This window comes from Phalangium opilio, unplaced genomic scaffold (assembly GCF_054372755.1).
Source record: "Phalangium opilio isolate 3A_F unplaced genomic scaffold, DU_Popi_V2 ptg000662l_1, whole genome shotgun sequence".
NCBI classification, from domain to species: Eukaryota; Metazoa; Arthropoda; class Arachnida; order Opiliones; family Phalangiidae; genus Phalangium; species Phalangium opilio.
Genome location: NW_028324246.1, coordinates 1281620 through 1298209, shown reverse-complemented (window position 1 = coordinate 1298209; position 16590 = coordinate 1281620). Strand labels below are relative to the sequence as shown.

General features: G+C 36.6%; 2 protein-coding genes across 6 annotated transcripts; both read left to right on the top strand.

Annotated features, from left to right (window-relative positions):
- Window positions 1–1124: 1124 nt before the first annotated feature.
- LOC149588261 (acetylcholinesterase-like) lies at window positions 1125–3261 on the top strand. The gene is made up of 3 exons (XM_089863052.1): window positions 1125–1717; window positions 1811–2612; window positions 2756–3261. Exons 1-3 carry the CDS (start codon window positions 1126–1128, stop codon window positions 2976–2978), a joined length of 1617 nt encoding a protein of 538 aa, XP_089719178.1. The 5' UTR covers window position 1125; the 3' UTR covers window positions 2979–3261.
- A 6860-nt stretch (window positions 3262–10121) lies between these two features.
- Window positions 10122–16401, top strand: LOC149588260 (uncharacterized). 5 transcript variants are annotated; one of them, XR_016380022.1, is made up of 8 exons: window positions 10122–10875; window positions 10941–11282; window positions 11352–11629; window positions 11703–12135; window positions 12195–12693; window positions 12763–12814; window positions 12876–15161; window positions 15265–16401. XR_016380022.1 is itself a non-coding variant. In XM_089863002.1 (6 exons), exons 4-6 carry the CDS (start codon window positions 12407–12409, stop codon window positions 12876–12878), a joined length of 342 nt encoding a protein of 113 aa, XP_089719128.1. In that variant the 5' UTR covers window positions 10122–11282; window positions 11352–11629; window positions 11703–12135; window positions 12195–12406; the 3' UTR covers window positions 12879–16401. The 5 variants fall into 5 exon arrangements, 1 of the variants encoding a protein (XP_089719128.1); XR_016380021.1 differs by having other exon boundaries at window positions 10122–11059; window positions 11129–11282; XR_016380024.1 differs by having other exon boundaries at window positions 10122–11282; window positions 12195–12269; window positions 12619–12693.
- The last annotated feature ends 189 nt before the right edge of the window (window positions 16402–16590 follow it).

Here is a 16590-nt window from a genome sequence, read left to right as displayed (position 1 = left end):
ATTTTCAACTATTTTTACCAAAACATCCAATGCTATTCTTCAAGAAAAATCTTTAGCGGAAATCTCGGGAAACCAATCATCGTGATCGATTAGGTATTGAAAGTGCTTACAGTACAGCCCCTAGTAAAAAATTGCGGCAATATCGAAACATAACGAGTGATCTTTATGACGGAGGTGGCCATTGAAGTTTCTTCTAGAATCATTTGCTCTTCTTTTGGATATTTTAAACGGTAGGTGAAAACGATACTTTTTGCTATTACCAAGGGCTGTAGTCTTATCTTGGCAGTTAACATCCTTATACGCTTAACTATTGCGATAAAGTTAGAAGAAATTTTGGTTGCTGTTAAGCAGGGTTCAAATTAAAGAAAAACCGGGTTTTATTGGGTTTTAGGCACCGTAAAAATCCCACCACAAAACCAAATTAATAAAACCCTTATCTAAAATCATCATTCTGATGAATGCCAAAATATTTTAATTTTAAAGATAATTTACGATCAAAGTAATATTTATTATTTTTATGAAAAAAAAGCAGTGGCTTTTGAATGGAAATTTCTATACCAATCACGTAACTGATAAACATAAAAACCCAAGGGAAACCCACAAAACCGCTGTGTTTTTTCGAACCCTGAGTGTAGGCAACTTCAAGTAGAAGGCTGTTATGTAAGGTTGTCGTAAGAGAGATACGTCTATTTTGAAGGTCTACTCTGACACCATTGTAAGGACTAGGTGGCGATAAAGAGAGGTGTAGACTCCCTCTGGGCGCGCTCCTGCAAGAGGGAGATGACACAGAGCTAAGATATAGAAGGACTTAACGTTTGCATACCAAAGAAGGTGCCCAAAGCCCAAAACCTCTCAGTAGATCTCCATCTAGGAATAGGATTGATTGCCTATAGCCCATTTCTGTTAGTTTTTCCAACGACTGCCGTGCACCTTCCTTTGTGAGAGATATTATTCATGCCTATCATACAAATTTTGTTTACCACAGATATTATGATACTTACATTGACACTGCAAGTCTTCTTCAAATCCTTGATATTATTTGTTGACGTCCGAGCAAACGCGCCTGAAGTTAAAACTAATTATGGCCCAATAAAGGGAAGGTTTAACCTAGCTCCAAATGGAAAGATGGTTAAAGAATTCTTAGGAGTCCCATTTGCTAAGCCACCACTTGGAAAACTGCGATTTAAAGCACCAGTCCCACCTGAAAAGTGGGACGGAGTTTTAGAAGCCACGGAACTGCCCAACACTTGTGTACAATCCATATTATTGGGTTTCATGCCTGGTTACAAACCGTTCCATTTTCAAACCAAAATGAGCGAGGATTGTCTGTACGCGAATATCTGGGTTCCCGATTGCCAGGATTGTAGGCGATCCAACGAGAAATTACCAGTAATGCTGTTCTTCGTTGGAGGTGGTTTCTTCTTCGGGGGTATATCGGCCGCGGGATACGATGGCGGTGTTTTGGCAACGGAAGGAAACGTCATTGTGGTCACTAGCAGCTACAGGTTGGCCGTGATGGGCTTCTTTTCGTTGGATGACAAAGAGGCTCCAGGAAACGCTGGACTTTTGGATCAACAGATGGCAATGAGGTGGATCCACGAAAATATCCTGCACTTTGGTGGAGACCCAGATAGAATAACTATATTTGGGCATAGTGCCGGTGCAGCGAGTGTCAATTATCATTTGGTTGCGCCCTCTAGTTGGAATTATTTTCAAAGTACATATATATTTAAAGACTAATACGTTTAATGACCTATTGTACACGAAGTATCAGGCCGCCATGACTTAAATATAAACACTTATATTCTAGACGCCATCTTGCAAAGTGGCTTCGTTAATGATTATTGGGCCCTGGCATCCAAAAAAGTAAACGATTATGCCGGATGGAAATTAGCCGAAAGTCTAAATTGCAAGAAATCTACCGCCAAGGAAACTTTAGAATGTTTAGAACAATTTGACGGTGAAAAGATACAGTTCTATGAACCCGTAATCAATCCCGGAAGCCCGGCATTCCTTCCAGTCATTGATGGTATTTTTCTAAAAGAGAGCCCCTACGTTAGCTACCGCCGAGGACAAGTTAAACCGTGTAACATTTTGGCTGGCGTTTTGCAAGATGAAGGGACATTATTCGTTCCTATAATGATGCGAAATTACGTCTCTATCTTTGACCTAAATCCTGAACCGCCTTACCAAGCCATTACTAGTCTCATTGAACTAGATCCAACACTAAGACAACACCCAATATTGGTTAAAATTGCCGAATTCGTATATACGGGTTTAAGGGAGACAGAAGACTTTGAGGCGAACTTGTCCATCTTAAGTGAAGTGTTATCCGACATGTTGTTCACTTGTCGAATGAAGCAGCTTTTCGAACCCTATCACGATTTAGTCGAAAGGAATGAATCGAAGATATATAACTACATAATTGCCTATAAAATGTCCTACTACCCTACAACGTGGCAAGGAGTCCTTCACGGCTCGGATCTGTCATTGGTTTTTGGCCACGGTTTGAATACAATACGAAATATATTTTACAACGGACAACTAGAAGAGGACGAAATAAAGTTCACTAAGAGATTTTTGAGATACTGGGCCAATTTTGCCAAAACTGGGTAAGATATCACTATCACCTCTGGTTTTCGCACCTAGAATCGACACTAGACTCGCAGTTCAGTGGCGATCTAAACAACGAGCATTTGAACTAGGTTCAGTTACAAGTAATTTACAACGATTTACAATATTTTTTTATTCAAAGTAATCCAAATTTGTCAACGAGGAACGAGTCCGAAATGATTTATTGGCCTGAATACACAAGAACGGACGAAGACTACCTAATATTAGCTCCAAATACAACTACGATTGGCCGAAACTACCGTCGAAAAGAGTGTGACTTTCAAAATAAGTTAATGCCTATGTTATTGGCCAACTTAAATTTAACGGAAATATCCTTTACAGAATCCTTTCTTAACAAAAACTAACCATTAATTAAATTAGTTTGGTTAAACATTTTTACAAATAATAAAAAAATTACCCCGGTTCACTCAATAACAAGTTTATAAGATTTGTTCCATAAGTATGACAGATCCTATACTTCGTAATGCTAGTAGTAATTTTGCAGTCCGTCTTCCTATTTAGTCTGAGCTAAGCCTTTGACAGCGCCTCACCAAGCGTCGCTTTACGAGAATCTATGACGTTTCACCTACGTCACTTCATGACGAGCTCTCAGTAACCAGTGACAACCTTATGTAACACATCTTATAAACACAGTCGTACATGAATGGCAAACAATAAGCCATTATGATTCAACACCCAAACGGGTCCCTTTTTTTACTAACAAAGAAATGAACACTGTATTTTGCTCTCTTGTCGGAAAAAAGGGCAACACTGTCATATTTTCAATAAAATAGTCATCAAGTTAGCTGAAACTGTTTCGTTCATTCACCATAGACTTTATTCGTTTCCCTAACACACTAAAAACAGTTTCGAACAACCTCGCTCGTACATCCGGTTGCAATTGTTTGAAACCCGAAGTCTTCAACGCCTCTTCATAATTATCAGCCACAAAATTAACCGCTGTCGTTTTCAAATCATCCAAAGCAAACCTTTCCGCCGTCTGTAGAATGTATGCGGCGTTTTCAACCTTAATCATATGTCGCATTCGGTAAGCGCATACGTCCTTCAGTCCTTCCAGCAAACATAGATGGGCTGCTTCGACCAAAGTCTGGAAGGTTTCTTCAATATTTGGAGGGGTCTCTCCAGTGTAAAAATAATGCAGCAAATCCTGAACAGTCGCTGAATCAAAAACGTCAACCCAGTTCACGACGTTCTGTTTACTTTCCTTCATTTCAGCTTGAAACATGGCCTTAAAGTACTCAGATTCAGCGGCCAGAACAACTTTATGACAATGGAATTTTTTACCTTGCGTCAGTATAACTATATCGGTTAAAATTCCACTGTCCAACATTTCTTTTTGGTTTACGAAGGACTTTGGCTTGATAATGTCATAAGAACCAAACGTAACGGTCAAGGTCAAAATATTTGAGTTTGTGCTTCCAAAGTTATACTTGCTTTGCATGATAGTGACGTTGCATAGGTCGCTGAAGTCAAATTTATCGTAACGCGGACCATCCATACATCCGGTGCAAGACCATATCTGGTTTCCTTGGTTGTTAAACAGGTCTACTTGACAAAAACACTTTGAGTATCGGTATTTAAATTGGTCATTGGTTAATCCTCCCGCGATTGTTAGGTACGCGTAACCACTACGGTTGATGAAGCTAACATTGAGAGTCCAATTGTGAGTTTCCTCCACGGTGACGTCATTAACTTTAAGATCTATTGCCCATAGTATATTGTTGCCGCAGAAAACTTGGAAATCTTTTTTATACGTTTGTTTTTGAATACGGTAAACCCTGTCGCGATTCATCTTTGGGAGCCAGTAATTTAAATACTAAGAGCTTTAGAAAATCAGCTGGTCGTTTAACTGTGTGGCCTAGTTTGTAAGTTGCAAAACATAGGATTAAAATATCGTGGCTTACCTCTTTTCCTCTCAAACTTGGCACGATTTCCTAATTTACAGCTACAGTGAAGTCGACTGATGCGCTTTGAAAACCAAAGTTCTTTAAATTATTTTTCTTTATTTTGAAATTTTAAACCCACAACTGTTACATGTCAAATATTATAGACTGGGCAAGCTAGTGTTGTTGTAATACATCAATTGTGCACTGTTCAAATAATGAAATGATATGCATTCTCAAATTTTAAAGAAAGCTAAAAAGCTTCAAACTCTTGTTGGACGAACAGAGTGTAAAATACAGTTACGACAGCATTTTCGAAGCAACCATGTGTTAAGGAATGTCTATTTCCCTTTTATGAACATCATAGCGTCTTCATCCAACTGCAAATTAACAATTGCATAGGTCATACATATCCCCAAGATGGATAAAAACAAACTCTTCGTAATGGGGAAAATGCCCCCAGCTTTTAAACTAGTCGTTCTGGTTTTAAAGTGCAAGTACAAGAGCTGTAGCTCTCGTTGACGGCAATGCAAAACATCGTCCGTGCACCGAGATAGTAACGTTAAAGTATCTCGATAACTGTCATGAATTTTGGACGCGAAGAAAACCATGCTTGCCAAAACGATTAAATCAAGTATGCAAGCTAATCCAACTTCGATAACGGTAGACCAGCTCCACATGTATACAGTTGAAGATTTGATTAAGAAAACTAAACTTTGACAGAAAGTCAAGACCGTTGAGGTTATCCAATATAATATCATGTTTTGAAATACGTTATTGGTGCGTTGAACTAGTTCGTAAACCTTTGCAAATTTTCCACGAGCGATTTGAAATGACTGTATCCTGTGATCCACCGTAACGCGTACAATGTTTTGACTTAAGTCGACTACCACTTCGTTAAGTAATAGAGAGAATGCGACGTAAATGCTTGATATAAATATGCCAAAACATACGTAACAAGAAGAAATAAGCATGCTTTCTAACGACATAAGCTTGTTTTTTATTCCGAATGAAACATTTGTCGTGTCGCACTGGAAACAAAATCTGTTTAAAGAGTCAAGGAGCTGTTCAAAAGAGGGGTCTGTGATAGTGGTAGAATTTGAAATGTAGCGGGAACGACTGTTGAAAGACTCAAGACCCATAAAACATATTATAAAAGCGTACAGAAGGAGTACCGCAATCACGAATAACTTTTTCAATCTAGCAAATCGGACCTCGTTAATCTGTCGAACTAGGTTCTTCAGCTCCAAAAATAATCCAATTATTTTCCTTCTTTTTAGTACACCGAAGAACGCTAGTAACAATTCACTAAATATGGTGGTGTAATATCTCACAAAGTAGGTGGCGAAAAAATGAAAGTCAACAACCATTAGAGTACTTAGGTTCAGAAAGTAGTAGTTCAACACTACGAACGATAAAATAAGATGATACTTCACGAATCTTTTTAAAATTGAGGTTAACATGTCGATTTTCAAATACATCATTCCTGTTGAAATGCCACTAATGCACTAATAATTTTTACAGTAAGTTACATTGTTTGGTTAAAAAAGGAGGTTTTAATATGACAGATATGGAACACACTATGGAATGATCGATGCTAAAAACATTCTGTTTGTTTAGTTGAATATTAACAAACCATTAATATATTTTTCTGTTAAAGGGATACTTTGGGCTTGATTTTTTTATCGAAAAAGAGTATGAAATAAGGAATGTATCAATTGAAACCATGATCCTATCTGAAATATTAAGGAAGATACAAGCAGGGATAAGTAAGAGGTAATGATGATGGGCGACCTGCGTCACAGTAACTCTCAGTGTACCTCGCGCACGCCCATACCCTTAGGTAGGCAATTGTTATGTGCTGCCGCGTAGCGCCATTGTATTTGTATGAGAACTAGCTTCTATTATTCTATCCCTTTAAGTTACAATGTTTGGTTTAATCAAACTGAAAAAGAGTTTTGTTATGACAGATTTCGAGCATATTATGAATTGATCGGTATCGACTATTCAGTAATAAATTTCCGTATGTTTAGTTAAAAATGAACACACCCTTAAATTCAACTTCTCAGGTCTTTTGTACGAAAAATACAATTAAAATTATTTTAAGTGTTAAGGTGCAGAAACCAATATCTTATAAAACAATTGTATATACCGGGAAGGTGCAGCAACACGTTCAAGGGAAAGACCAATCAAGCTTGAGCCACGAAACCGCACATTTAGAATGAAAATCATTATTATCCTGCTTATTATGATATTCAAAATTAAACGTGGGGACAGTATTTATTAAGTTAAAACATTTTCTAAGTGAATTTAACCATTCTTAGTGAAATATTACAATTTGTCAATTTAAGCATTTAGTTCAATGCAATTACGTTTATTGAAATTTTTAATTAGTTGGGCCATAAATAACGTTAAATATCAAGGACCGTCGAAAGAGAGAGAGAGAGTGGGGGCCCCCATCCTTACAGGTAGCCTGGCTGCCCGGGCCCTCTAAAAGGCACGGGTCCCAAGAAAACTGACCGAATTGCCTCACTCTGTCGACTGCCTTGCAAATATCATGCACAATCAATATCAGTTTTAAAAGTCATACCTTAACCGTTTAACCATGACTTAAGTCTAATTCCCTTGTATGGTCTTCAAAGCTGCATTGTCCATTTGCAAATTGACAACCGCATAGGTCATACATATCCCCAAAACAGATAATAACAATTCTTTCTTAATCGGGAAAATTCCCCCAGCTTTTAAACTAGTCATTCTTGCTTTAAAATGCAAGTACAAGAGATGCAGTTCTCGTTGACGGCAATGTAACACTAAAACGTCCGTGCACCGAGACAGTAAAGTTAAGCAATCCCTAGAGTTGTCATGGATTTTAGACGCGAAGAAAATCATTATTGCCAAGACCATAAAATCCAGTAAGTTAGCAGAAACCGTTCCGGCAATAATAAACCAATTCATCACATAAAATGTAGACGCTTTAATGAAGAAGATTAAGCTTTGACTTGTACCGAGGAGTGTTGATGTTATCCATAATAAAATCATGTTCTGAAATAAATTATTAGTTCGTTGCACTAATTGGTGAAGTTTTATGAACTTTCCTCGTGTGATTTGAAATGACTCGGGTTGGTAGTCCACAGTCATTTGTAAAATTTGATGACGTATGTCGAATATAAGTTCGTTCAGCAGAAGGCAAAATACAACGTACGTTCCCGATATCAATATGCTGATACTGTAGAGACACGAACACGTAAGAACTTGTTCCAATAATAGAAACACTTTTCTGAGTTCCAACGTAGCGTTTCTTGTGTCGCACTGAAAGCAGAATCTACCAATAGAATCGAACGTTTTAGTGAAAGTTTGCTTTTGCCTTATGGTTGAACTTGCTAAGTAAACAGAACGAACGTTTATAAAGCTGATCACCATAAAAAATATGATGAAAGTGTAGGAAAGGATTACTGCTAGCACGAACCAGTTTTTTAATCTTTTGAATCGGGCATCGTTGATATGTTTCACAATGTCCTTGAGTTCCGAAAATAACCCAATTATGTTCTTCCTCTTAAGCACACCATAGAAGACAAGTAATATTTCACTAAATATGGTAATGTACATTCTCAAATTGTAATTGAAGAAATAGTGGAAGTCGTATATTAATACCGCGCTTAAGTTCAGAAAGAAGTAGGTGAACAGTACGAATGATAAAATCAGATGAACCTTCACGAATTTGATGAAAATTGAAGTTAACATAGCGATTTTCAAAGACACCATTCTCGTTGTAATGCTACGTATGAACTAACGATTCCAGTTTGTTTTGACTGATATCGACCGTATTGGGGAAGGAGAGTGATCGATTATGCAGAATTTAATTTCTGTTTGGAAAATGGGTGGAGTCTTCTACTGTTTGGAAAATGGGTGAAGTCTTCTACTGTTTGGAAAATGGGTGAAGTCTTCTACTGTTTGGAAAATGGGTGAAGTCTTCTACTGTTTGGAAAATGGGTGAAGTCTTCTACTGTTTGGAAAATGGGTGAAGTCTTCTACTGTTTGGAAAATGGGTGGAGTCTTCTACTGTTTGGAAAATGGGTGGAGTCTTCTACTGTTTGGAAAATGGGTGGAGTCTTCTACTGTTTGGAAAATGGGTGGAGTCTTCTACTGTTTGGAAAATGGGTGGAGTCTTCTACTGTTTGGAAAATGGGTGGAGTCTTCTACTGTTTGGAAAATGGGTGGAGTCTTCTACTGTTTGGAAAATGGGTGGAGTCTTCTACTGTTTGGAAAATGGGTGGAGTCTTCTACTGTTTGGAAAATGGGTGGAGTCTTCTACTGTTTGGAAAATGGGTGGAGTCTTCTACTGTTTGGAAAATGGGTGGAGTCTTCTACTGTTTGGAAAATGGGTGGAGTCTTCTACTGTTTGGAAAATGGGTGGAGTCTTCTACTGTTTGGAAAATGGGTGGAGTCTTCTACTGTTTGGAAAATGGGTGGAGTCTTCTACTGTTTGGAAAATGGGTGGAGTCTTCTACTGTTTGGAAAATGGGTGGAGTCTTCTACTGTTTGGAAAATGGGTGGAGTCTTCTACTGTTTGGAAAATGGGTGGAGTCTTCTACTGTTTGGAAAATGGGTGGAGTCTTCTACTGTTTGGAAAATGGGTGGAGTCTTCTACTGTTTGGAAAATGGGTGGAGTCTTCTACTGTTTGGAAAATGGGTGGAGTCTTCTACTGTTTGGAAAATGGGTGGAGTCTTCTACTGTTTGGAAAATGGGTGGAGTCTTCTACTGTTTGGAAAATGGGTGGAGTCTTCTACTGTTTGGAAAATGGGTGGAGTCTTCTACTGTTTGGAAAATGGGTGGAGTCTTCTACTGTTTGGAAAATGGGTGGAGTCTTCTACTGTTTGGAAAATGGGTGGAGTCTTCTACTGTTTGGAAAATGGGTGGAGTCTTCTACTGTTTAGACGAAAATTTAAAAACCCTTTTAAGTTGCAATCGCAAAGGCAAGGGAAGTAAAAAGGTTTTTTTTAAACGTAACTGCATATTTAGTGAAATAATCTAAAAGACAGATTACACAATTTACCCATTGATTTATTACACAATTTACCCATTGATTTATTACACAATTTACCCATTGATTTATTATACAAATACCAGGTTTACCAAGTTAACAAAGACGATAGTGGTGACATCACATTATTATAAAGACTATTTTAACAAGACCATCATTTTGTTTTTGAAGTACACATTGAGACAATCGCAGATACTTTTGCTAAAAGCTACGTAAAGTTTATTAACATAATGTTAAATTTATACATTCCAAACGAAGTAGTTCAAGAGATAATTACACAATTATATTTTATAAGGAACTACAACAAACTAAACGTTTTTGAGATCGCTACCTAATTTTAATTTCCTTGTATTTTCCTCAAAGCTGCATCGTCCATCTGCAAATTGACAACCGCATAGGTCATACATATCCCCAAAACAGATAATAACAGTTCTTTAGTAATCAGAAAAATTTCCCCAGCTTTTAAACTAGTCATTCTTGCTTTAAAATGCATATACAAGAGATGTAGTTCTCTTTGATGGCAAGGAAACACGACAACGTCCGTACACCGAGACAGTAACGTTAAGCAATTCCTAGAATTGTCATGGATTTTAGACGCGAACACAATCATAATTGCTAAGACCATAAAATCCAGTAAATTAACAACAGCGGTCATAACAATGGTAAACCAATTCGTCGCGTAAATATTTGAAGCTTTAATTAAGAAGACAAAGCTTTGACTCGAACCAAGGAGAGTTGAAGTTATCCATATTAATACCAAATTCTGAAATACATTATTGGTTCGTTGCACTAATTTGTAAAATATTATGAATTTGTCTCGCGTGATAAGAAATGACTGAAGCTGGTAGTCCACAATAATTTGTTTCATTTGTTGGTGTGTGACAATTAGTATTTCATTAAGAAGAATAGAAAATACTACGTAAGTTCCTGGTATGAACATGGCGAAGCTGAAAAGACATGGTGCCATAAGCACATGTTCCAATGATATAAAGATGTTTCTTAGTTCCAAGGTAGTGTTTCTCGTGTCGCACTGGAAGCAGAATCTACCAAGAGAGTCTGCCATCTTAATGAAAGGTTGTTCTTGCGGCATGGTTGAATTTGTTAAGTGCATAGTACAAGTGTTGATAAAGATAATCACCGAAATAAAGATAAGGAAAGAGTAGAGAAGGATTACTGTAACCACGAACCGCTTTTTCAATTTATCGAATCGGGTTTTGTTGATACGTTTCACAATGTTTTTCAACTCGGAGAATAACCGAGTTATTTCATTTCTTTTAAGCACACCACAGATCAGTAGTAATATTTCACTTAACACGGTGATATATGTTCTCAAATAGTAGTTGTAGAAAAAATGGAAATCGTATATTAATATCGCATTTAGGTTCAGAATGTAGTAGGTGACTAAAACGAATGATAAAATCAGATGAACCTTAACGAATTTGATGAGAATTAAAGTTAACATGGTGATATTTAAAGACTTCATTCTCGTTGCAATGCCACGTATGAACTAACGATTCGTGTGTTTTATAAATTGTTTGGATTAAACAAACTGAAAGGGTGTTTGTTTAGGCAGATATCGATTGTACTGAGGAGTGGTCCACATCGATTTTGCACAATTTCATTTCTGAGTGGAAAATGGATAGTGGACTGTCAAATGAAAACTTACCAACCCTTAACTATACCATAGCACAGTTGCAAACGCAAAGACAATGAAAGTAGAAAGGTATTTTGAGTGAAATAATCTAAAAACAGTTTACACAGTTTAGCCATTTCTTTATTATACATTTACCAGGTTTAACAAGTGAACTATGACAACAGTTGTGACATTAATAGAAAGACAAGTTTAAAGAGACCATCATAAAGCTTTTAAAATACAGATTGAGGTTATTGCATATACTGTTGCTGAAAATAGCGTTAACAAACAAGCCAGTTCTATGCCGCCAAGTTCGTTTTCGTCGACCAAATCAGAATTGCCTAAGACCACTCCCTCTAACTGTTTTTGACATAAGGTTTAGTTAATACATTCGAGATGAAATAATTCAAGAGGGAGTTACACAATTGGCCAATTTTGTAAGGAACTATAACAAACGAAATATTTTTGAGATCGCGACCTAATTTTAATTTCCTTGCATTTTCTTCAAAGCTGCATCGTCCATCTGTAGCCTGACAACCGCATAAGTGACACATATTCCCAAAACAGATAAAAACAATTCTTTCGTAACTGGGAAAATTCCTCCAGCTTTTAAATAAGTCATTCTTGTTTTAAAATGCAAATACAAGAGATGCAGTTCACGCTGACGGCAAGGAAACACGACAACGTCGGTACACCGAGACAGTAACGTTAAGCAATTCCTAGAATTGTCATGGATTTTAGACGCGAAGAAAATCATTATTGCCAAGACTATAAAATCCAGTAAATTAATAAGAATCATATGGACAATGATAAACCAGCTCGTCTTGTACGCTTCTTTTGCTTTAATTAAGTAGACAAAGCTTTGACTCGAACCTACGAGGGTTGAAGTTATCCATATTAATACCAAATTCTGAAATACATTATTCGTTCGTTGCACTAATTGGTAAAATATTAAGAATTTGTCTCGTGCCATTAAAAATAACTGACGCTGGTATTCCACAGTAATTTGTTTCATTTGTCGATGTATGTCAATTAGGAGTTCGTTTAGCAGCAGGCAAAATACAACATAAGTTGCTGGTATGAATATTGTGAAGCTGTAAAGACACGATGACGTAAACATTTGTTCCAATAAGGCAAAGAAGTATTTTAGTTCCAATGGAGCGTTTCTTGTGTCGCACTGGAAGCAGAATCTACCAAGAGAGTCGCCCATTTTAATGAAAGGTTGCTTTTGCGGCATGGTTGAATTTGATAAGTACATAGCACGAATGTTGATAAAGGCGTTCACCGCATTAAAGATAAGGATAAAGTACAAAAGGATTACCGCAACCACGAAACGCTTTTTAAATTTATCGAATCGGGTCTTGTTGATACGTTTCACAATGTTTTTCAACTCCGAAAATAACCTAGTTATGTGCTTTCTTTTCAGAACACCACAAAACACTAGAAATATTTCACAAAATACGGTGGTAAACAATCTCAAACTGTACATCAAGAAAAAACGGTAATCGTCTATTAAAACTGCGATCATGTTCAGAAAATAATAATTGAACATTAAGAACGAAAACATTAGGTGGATCTTCACAAATTTGATTAATATTGAAGTTAACATAGCGATTTTAAATGTACGTCAGTCTAATGCCAAAGATAAACTAGCAATGCAATATATTTCGATTTTATCCCTAGTGAAGTATTTTGAAAGCAACTAATAAAGAAAAGGTTAGGCGTCAACAGCAATAAGAGACAGTTAAGACGCCCATAAACGTCAATAACAGACTGACAATGTTTTGTTTTCAAGAGTAAATTAAGAAGTAAAATACTGAGCTGTTCGATGAAACTCGTATTTGTTGTACGGTTTGAAAAGATTATGAAGCGGCAGTGGAAAATAGGTTACTAATTTTCGTTAAAGGTTATTGCCACTTCTATTTTCTACTAAAACAAGGTTTTGATAGTTTAAAACGTGAAAGTTTTAAAATAGAACTAATTTTGCTATATGCAAACCGAACATACTTCGACAATGGAAAATAAAATACGTTGTTTGACTGAGTGATGACGAAATAACGGTGTCGCCTTTTGGTGAAAAATTATGTGACTAGCATTTTCTCCATTATGCGATGCCTTAGCGATAATAACAGGGCAACATCGTTACTGTGTCGGTTCCCTCAAGACGTCGCCACCAATGATTACTTTAACTGTAATAGATAAAAGATACCTGGCAGTCTCGGATCCGAGGGACAATAGACACATTTTTACGAGGCGATTGTTAGTGTTTCACACTCCTTGGCGTGTTTTACTCATGATGTTTTTGTGTTAATAACCGGTAACCGGGTTTTGTTTGGACGAATTTCTAAAGTATTGCGAGGTGATGGATTGTGTTGTTTTATGTGTAAATATAGAGAAGTCTCCTCGATGTGAAGGCAAAGCTTTAAACTTCGTAATAAAAAACTTAGAGGCTACGATCAGATCATTTCAACTGTATGGAAAAGTTACAAAAACAAAGGTTAAGAAAGTGAAAACGTTTATTTGTTCTCAAGACCACATTTTTAGGGAAATAATGTAATAGACAGTTACACAATTAAATCTTATTAATAAAGGCAATAGCCATGAAAGCAATAGAAAATTAGTTTAACACAATGCCGAGAGAGTTCCTAAAAATAATTTTTACTGAAACTGGCTTTAGTTACGTTAACAAACAAGCCGATGAAGTGTCGTCATGTGTGTTTTTGACATGAAAAGAGACATTTTACACAATTGTTTTATTTTATAACGAAACATTTTTGAGATCGAGACCTAATTTTCATTTCCTTGCATTCTCTTCAAAGCTGCATCGTCCATCTGTAGCCTGACAACCGCATAAGTGACACATATTCCCAAAACAGATAAAAACAATTCTTTCGTAACTGGGAAAATTCCTCCAGCTTTTAAATAAGTCATTCTTGTTTTAAAATGCAAATACAAGAGATGCAGTTCACGCTGACGGCAAGGAAACACGACAACGTCGGTACACCGAGACAGTAACGTTAAGCAAGCCCTAGAATTATCATGGATATTAGACGCGAAAATGATCATTATTGCCAAGACCGTAATATCCAGTAAGTTAACAAAGACTGTTGTGGAAATACTTATCCAATTATTCGTATAAAATGAAGAAGCTTTAATTAAGAAGACACAACTTTGACTCGAACCTACGAGGGTTGAAGTTATCCATATTAATACCAAGATCTGAAATACATTATTGGTTCGTTGCACTAATTGGTAAAATATGATGAATTTGTCACGCGTGATAAGAAATGACTTAAGTTGGTGGTCCACAATAATTTGGTTCATTTGTCGATGTATGTCAATTAGTAGTTCATTAAGAAGAAGAGAAAATACTACGTAAGTTCCTGGTATGAATACGGCGAAGCTTAAAACACACGATGATATAAGTACTTGTTCCAATGATAAAAATATGTTTCTTAGTTCCAATGTAGCGTTTCTTGTGTCGCATTGGAAGCAAAATCTACCAAGAGAGTCGAGGATTTTAACGAATGCTTGCTCTCGCGGCATGGTTGAATTTGTTATGTACATAGTACGTGTGTTGATAAAGATGATCACCGAATTAAAGATAATTAAAGAGTAGAAAAGGATTGCTGTAACCACGAACTGCTTTTTCAATCTGTGGTATCCGGTCTTGTTGATATGTTTCGCAAGGTTCTTCAACTCCGAAAATAACCGAGCTATTTTCTTTCTTTTAAGCACACCGCCGAACATTATTAATACTTCACTAAATACGGTGGTATAGAATCTCAAATAGTAATTGTAGAAAAAATGGAAATCGTGTATTAGTAACGCGTTTAGGTTCATGAAGAAGTAGGCGAGTAATAATAAGGATAAAATCAGGTGGATCTTCACGAATTTGATGAACATGGCGTACTTCAGTGTAATGCCAAGGATAAACTAACCTTGACGGACATTTCGAGTTTATTCCTAGTAAGTCATTTTTCATTGCTACTGGCTGATAAAGAAAACATGGGCGACAGTTTTGTGACGCCCAGAAACTTCTTTAACATAACAAACGCGCTATGGTTTTAAGAGTACATCAAGAAGGAGTAAAATTCTAAGGTATCCGCTATCTGGAACTCGCATTCGTCGAGATTCATCTACGACTTTAAAAGCCTAAAAAATTAATTTTGATATTTGAAAACCGAACATAATTCGAAAAAGGAAAATGAATTACTGAGTGATGACGAAATAACAGTGTCGTCTTCTACTCGAAACTGGACTTCGCACCGTTGACCGGTATCGTATGATACTCAGTATGGAGTCTACTATCGCTTACAGCGTTGCTATTGAGTGTAATCTGAACAATAATGTATTGTTGACAATCTCTGTTCTGTGGAAGAAAAGGTTTTTTAGGGCATATTGTTAGAGTTGTAAACTCCTTGGCTTATTATGCTCTTGATGTTTTGTGTAAATAACCGGTAATGGTGTTTTGTTTGGACGATTTTCTATTGTATTGTGGGGTGATGGATTGCGTTGTTTTATTTCGTTTTATGCTTTAGTAAATATTGAAAGTCACCTCGGTGTTTGATTATATAACGTAAAACTCAAAGATTCGAAATAAGAAACTTAGAGGCCAGGAGTAGATTCTATAGTATTGACCCTTCATATTACTAAAAATTAACATTTTTCTTGAGGGGTAATCCCTCTTAGATTCAGTGTACAAATTTCTTTTCAGATAGCGTTAAATTGATTACTCGACTTGACCAACTGTCGCTTGGCGTTGCTTTTAGTTCTAGCCTTTTTAAATTAGAAATATGACCCCATAATGACCTCGAGAAAAATGGTATTTGAGTATTTAACCCAATAAATCATGCACTGAACACAACTTTTTGCGATCAGGGTGACATTTATGTTGACCTAACATTTTGTTTTCATAACTTGCAATCCGTTTGACCTATCTCTATGCGCTACAAAGACGAATTTGAAGAACCAATGGTTAAAAATTAAATTATAATCACTAGCGTAATACAAGGCACCTCCCTTAGTGGATGCATTGACACGTTACTTATTGTATTAAGAAAAGGTTTCAATACAAAGCCAGCTCTAATGAACTGGTATTTTCTAGAACAGCTACCACTAGCTGTATCTTAATTGAAATGGCGTGTTGTCCAAGCAGTTGCTTAATCTCTTTCAACGTTATTTAACTCATTATACATACATTTACTTTGAATCGATCCTGTTAGTGGTAGAAGTTGGTTTTCTTTCAGTGGATTATTTTCAGTTTGTTCCATTATCACTATGTAAACCTAAACCACCCAGTTCTGTTGACCTTTTATAAGTGACGTAACTACAATAAATATAACAGTCAATTATATACGTTGCTGGTGTGTTTAAGAGAAAAACCAAGTAGCCGACT

What these genes read in the sequence shown, in the direction of transcription:
- LOC149588261 (XM_089863052.1), top strand. Translation starts at nt 1,126, where the DNA reads ATGGTTAAAGAATTCTTAGGAGTCCCATTTGCTAAGCCACCACTTGGA. An exon ending in TAGTTGGAATTATTTTCAAA is followed by an intron (nt 1,718 to 1,810) that starts GTACATATATAT and finishes CTTATATTCTAG; the next exon opens with ACGCCATCTTGCAAAGTGGC. An exon ending in GCCAATTTTGCCAAAACTGG is followed by an intron (nt 2,613 to 2,755) that starts GTAAGATATCAC and finishes TTTTATTCAAAG; the next exon opens with TAATCCAAATTTGTCAACGA.
- LOC149588260 (XM_089863002.1), top strand. Translation starts at nt 12,407, where the DNA reads ATGAAAGGTTGCTTTTGCGGCATGGTTGAATTTGATAAGTACATAGCA. An exon ending in CTGTACATCAAGAAAAAACG is followed by an intron (nt 12,694 to 12,762) that starts GTAATCGTCTAT and finishes CGAAAACATTAG; the next exon opens with GTGGATCTTCACAAATTTGA.